General features: G+C 32.1%; 1 protein-coding gene across 2 annotated transcripts; it reads right to left on the bottom strand.

Annotated features, from left to right (window-relative positions):
* Positions 1-2,170: 2,170 nt before the first annotated feature.
* LOC143240395 (uncharacterized) lies at positions 2,171-4,079 on the bottom strand. 2 transcript variants are annotated; one of them, XM_076482741.1, is made up of 2 exons: positions 3,618-3,956; positions 2,171-2,693 (listed from the first exon to the last, which is right to left on the bottom strand). In XM_076482741.1, exons 1-2 carry the CDS (start codon positions 3,694-3,696, stop codon positions 2,326-2,328), a joined length of 447 nt encoding a protein of 148 aa, XP_076338856.1. In that variant the 5' UTR covers positions 3,697-3,956; the 3' UTR covers positions 2,171-2,325. The 2 variants fall into 2 exon arrangements, 1 of the variants encoding a protein (XP_076338856.1); XR_013021748.1 differs by lacking the exon at positions 3,618-3,956 and adding an exon at positions 3,986-4,079 and having other exon boundaries at positions 2,556-2,693.
* Positions 4,080-5,243: the final 1,164 nt, after the last annotated feature.

Genomic DNA, 5,243 nt, shown 5'->3' with positions numbered 1-5,243 from the left:
GGTAATATTTTTATAGGTCATCGAATAGCAAAAGAGCATCAGAAGGTTGGAGGTTGGTTTATGTTAGTCAACTCTTTAAAGGAGGTGATGAACATTATCCAGGCAATTACAGGCCAGTTCATCATACATCAGTAGTCGGAAAGGTTTTGGAGGGTGTGTTAAAGATGCATTGCAGAGTCACTTAAGGAAGTTTGATATAGTTTCAATGAGCCAACGTTTTTTCACTCAGACAAAGTCTTGTTTAACAAACATTCTGACATTCTTTGAGGATTTTACGGGAAGAACTTATGAAGGAAACACTGTGGATTGGTTTTACCTTGAGTTCCAGAAAGCATTTAATAAGATGCCTTAGAAAAAACTTGTCACAAAGCTTAAATCTGTGAGTGTAGATTGAACAGAAAATGTAATGAAGATTATAAAGCTGAAAGTAGTAATAATTGGAGTAAGATCTGACTGAATCACAAGTGGTGTGCCTCGGGGCTCTGTAGTGGGTCGTCTGCTGTTTGTGATTTATATTACTGATATTGACTCTGGAATGACCAATAAAATGTTGAAGTTTGCAGATGGCATGAAGAGTTTTGTATTGGCTAACTGTATCAAAGATGATGCAATCTTACAAGAAGAGTTAGATCATTTGATGTATTGGATACGTACGTGGCAGATGGTGTTTAACTATCCAGTATGTAAGGTGATTTATATAAGTTTTCCCACTTCAAATTATTGTTACAATTTAAATGGAACCACGTTAAATACTGTGGTTGAAGAAACATACTTTGATGTTGTGAGAAAAACCACTTTCAAATCACTAAACAGTGTAATGTAGCAAGCAATAAGACGAGTATGATTCCAGGTAGCATCAATACAAATATGGAATGCAAAACAAGGACTATTATTGTTTCACTGTACAGATAGACCACTTGTCAGGTCTCATTTAGAGTGTTGTATACAGATCTGGACTCTCTTCCTCAAGAAGGACATTAAACAGTTGGAGAAGGTTCAGACAAGAGTCACCAGGATGGTACCTGGTATGGTGGAATTTTCATACAAGGAGAGACTGAAATCTTTAAACTTGGTTTCTCTGGAGAGGAGAAAGTGAAGAAGAGATCTGAATGAAATGTTTAAGTTTATAAAAAGTGTTGATAATATAGACTTCTCAAACATTTGTTTGTGTGTAGAAATAAAAACAATACAACAAGGGGTCACAAATTTCAACATTGGCCATGTAATAATCAATTGCAATTTAGACAGTATTACTTTCCAAACAGGATCGTTGGCTTTTGAAATGAGCTGTTTTTAACAGTGGTGGAGGCAGTACATTTATCTATGTGTAAATACACAAGTAATAACGGATGGTTAAAGTTGGGAGTAAAATGGATCATCATTTATGGGGTAATGAGCTGCTTTTTGTCCTCCTAATATGTTATAAAGTTATAAATATATAAACTCTCTGCTTATCTATTTTTTGTGAAAACGTAGACTTTATCTAATTTTTACTATTCTGAATATTATTCTACCCGTATTGTGTGCATGTGAACCTATTGTTGATGTAATTTCTATTTTTGTGAACGTTATTTCTGTTATTATGCATTTTTACGACTGAGCGGTGGCTTTACTCCTATAAGGAAATAAACCAAACAAAACCACATGGAAGAGTCAGTTTTTGTGTGTGTTTATTTATGTTTTGTGTTAGTCCTTATTTCATTTGAAAGAGAAAAATATCCTACTGTTATCACATCCATCACTTAATCGATATAATAATCTGTCATAGTTTATTATATTAATTTAGATAAACATCGACGTAAGTTTACGTTTAACGAAATGTTCTGTATTAACTTCTGAGGACAAAGGTTAAATTATCAAGTTTTTCATAAAGGGGACTTCTCCCTATATGGTTAGTTTATTCATTCGAAATATGCCAGTTATCCATAACATATTAAAATTCAAAATAGTTCTAAGTAGGTAAAGTTGAATTACGGAAGGAAAATTCATTTTTTGATTCTAATTTTCCGACCAAGTTTCATAGTTTCAGTTAGCCAGAAAAACATAGAAAATTTTTTTTTTCTAGATTGAATAACGAGATTCATAGCTTTTATTTTAAGAACTAACATGTCCAGAAAGACTTATTAACGTTGTAAAACGTTGGTTTTAAATTGAATATTTTCAAACGGAATTTTTATGCGTTTGAGTTGACTTATGCTTTTACAGTTAAAGAAAGCGAATGTCATTTAGTTATGAAAATAAACGTGTTTTATTTTAATTATAAGAAACAATGCAAGAGAACTGTTTCAAATGAAAAGTTCATAAAAACTTATGTAACTTAAAATATTACTTAATGTTTACAATAGGTCCAGTAGAAAGACTGTTGATGACAATATCTGAATAATTCTTGATTTTGTTCCAGTCGAAACAAAAGCCATTAAAAGTTTCAGGGTCAGCAATAGGTCTTTTGACGCCATTACTTAGTAAATATACAGTATCTCCACTTCCCTTGATAAGTTCTGCACCGTTGGAAAGACAATCACATTTACACAAGAGTTTCTCCAAAATATTTGATTGAATACATTCCCAGTTTTTGTAGAGGTTGTTGTAAGTGGGAGGATTGGGCACCCATCGCCGACACCCATCCAAAATTTGGTAAACTGCTGGCGTTGAAGGGTGTTTCATCAGTTTTCCTTCCAGAGACCTGTCTGTCACTAAAGAAGATAGTATTTAAAATAATATATCATCAACAAAAATTAATTAAGTATGATTTTATTGTAGATATCTCTAGATTAAAATCATTAGTAAAATATCTATGGTTTTAGTAAAGAAGTTCACTTGTAAACATTCACGTAAATAAACATGGTGTCACAAGGTTTATTTCATTACATCTTATTGAAATATGAAAAATAAGATTACCTATCAAAACGATTTGGGTAACATTACATTTTTAATGTTGTAAAGGTTTCGAATGTATAAACGTTTCTTACAGCACCGAACTGTAAAAGTTACAAACGATACATTTGACGATTCATTTTTACCATTTGATATATCAAACTTTTAGCCGTGTTCACTTAACAAAAGTCAATAAACTGTGTTCCAAGACTTACAGCTAAAGTAATTTAAAACATCCCAACATTCTTCAACATTTGATCACCAGAGGTGACACAAGCAGCATTCAAATAAGTGTAACAAGGTTACAAAACTAGTTGTATGACCGACTTGCTCAAACATGAGGACGTTGCTTTCTTATTCGAGACCACAATTCACATCGAAAAGTAGTAACAAATTTTGGAAGTTCTGAACTGATGAGCAGACCGAAAACATGATCATGAAACGTAACATGATTTTTCGTGGTCTTTAAAACAGCCCAAATGAACCACTTTATTTTTACATACATTAACACTAGTGTATTTTAACATAAACACTATCGTGTAAAGGTGCGACTTATAACGAAACAAATGAATAGTTTATTTATGAATCACTTCTTTTTGTAGTTCGACTATTAACATTAAGATGTCTAATTATTTAACAAAAAGTCAAGAACAAAACTCTCACAACAAACAAATATGCCTTGAAAAATCTGCTACATACATTATTATAAAATGTTAAAAAACGAGTCGTTTTTGTATCCTCACCACACGTGCAATTATCTCCTCCTGTTAAGTGTACCAGGTGGAGAAGTGTTATGGTACACCATACTTTGAAAATTCCCATCTTAAAAGGGTTTTCTTTTTTATACACTTCTTATCGTACATAGAAAAATAGACAAAACCTGAATTAAACGAATGGTTATAGATGTACCACAATACTGTTTCTACATTAATTATAAGACAAGTACATTTTAATACTTTTTTCGTGGAACATACATTTATACTGAATACATTAAATTTAAGACGTCCTCTTATTTGAGATTCACCCCACTTTTAAATAGGGGGATTTCAGAAAAAAATCTGGCATAGTGTATTAATTAGATCAGTCCAGTCTAAACATAACGTAACTTTACCTTGAACGAGATGTTCTGTGTCAACTTAGCTCTCAACATAGATTGCAAACGACGTAAGTAAAACTTCGGAGTACTTCACGAAGGTGACTTCTTCTGTGTATGTGTATATATATATATATATATAATATGCTGTTTACGAATACAGCTGGATAAAAAAACAGACTGAACGACCAATCAACTGGTAGCTAGATAAATAGAAGCACTAGTGAAACAAGATATGGATACAAAGTGATTGATGTCTAGACAAGAACAGTTTTATGTGTGTAAGTTAATACATTTGTTGTTAATAATGATATTGGGTTTTGTTTTGTTGCCCATATCTATAAATATTGTGTGTTAAGACACCAACATATGTTGACATTCACAAGATATTCAACAGCTGTTTACATGGAAGATGTTGACAAGTGTTATTCTTCTACCACTTTCAGTTCATATGTTGAGAATTAAATATATTTTAATAGCATGAAAAAAACCTTACTTTTAAAAGTAAATAACCTCTGATTAAGGTTAATGAAAATTCCTTCAAAAGTGCTTCTAACATAACTCGAATCAACAAGACGTAAAGATCAGAGAAATGGTTGTCAACAAGATACACTGTTTATAAAGAGCTGTTAATATAAAGAGAAGAAATAAGAAATATAAAAGTGGGAGAAATGATTGGAATAGACACATTCACCAAAGATATTGAAAAATAAACCATTATGTGGTTTGGCCACACAGTGAGAATATGACCCAAACAACCAACAGTGTGAGCATATAATATAAATATAACAGGATTCAAAGTCAAAGTGTGAACCAGAAAGAGAAGGATTGATGATATAACTGAGCACTGAATAAACACAGTCTCACTTATGGTGTATAGGTATCCTTGAAAACCCTGAAATTCAGAATGGAATTTCAAGGACACAGAGGCACTCAAATTGGAGCCTTAGTAATGCCTGAAAACATTACAACAGAAAAACATTTCGATATGTCCCACTTTAATAGATGTTGCCACGTTGAATGTAATAAATAAAGTGTTTCTTTTTCTATTAGTCTGTATTCACATATTGAACAAATACATAGAAATTTTATACAATTTCAATAGAACGTGGTTGATTTTGGTGTAGATTTGAGCTTACAAAGCATGTTTGAAAATATTCTGAGAGTGTTTAGAAAGTTCTTGAAAAGTGCTTAAAATTGATCTGATGAACCTTGTTTACTCTGACTCAGGTCTTTGAACTTGCTTTTGAATGACCTTTATACTTTTCTGCAATGC

The sequence above is a fragment of the Tachypleus tridentatus genome, chromosome 13, assembly GCF_004210375.1.
Source record: "Tachypleus tridentatus isolate NWPU-2018 chromosome 13, ASM421037v1, whole genome shotgun sequence".
In the NCBI taxonomy this organism is placed as follows: Eukaryota; Metazoa; Arthropoda; class Merostomata; order Xiphosura; family Limulidae; genus Tachypleus; species Tachypleus tridentatus.
Note: the sequence above shows the minus strand (reverse complement) of the source record. Positions and strands in the feature narration are given on the sequence as shown.

Bases quoted from the DNA above. Each gene is read 5' to 3' on its own strand.
- LOC143240395 (XM_076482741.1), bottom strand. From the start codon at position 3,696: ATGGGAATTTTCAAAGTATGGTGTACCATAACACTTCTCCACCTGGTA. The intron at 2,694-3,617 runs GTGAGGATACAA...TATCTTCTTTAG, and splicing joins AGGAGATAATTGCACGTGTG to TGACAGACAGGTCTCTGGAA.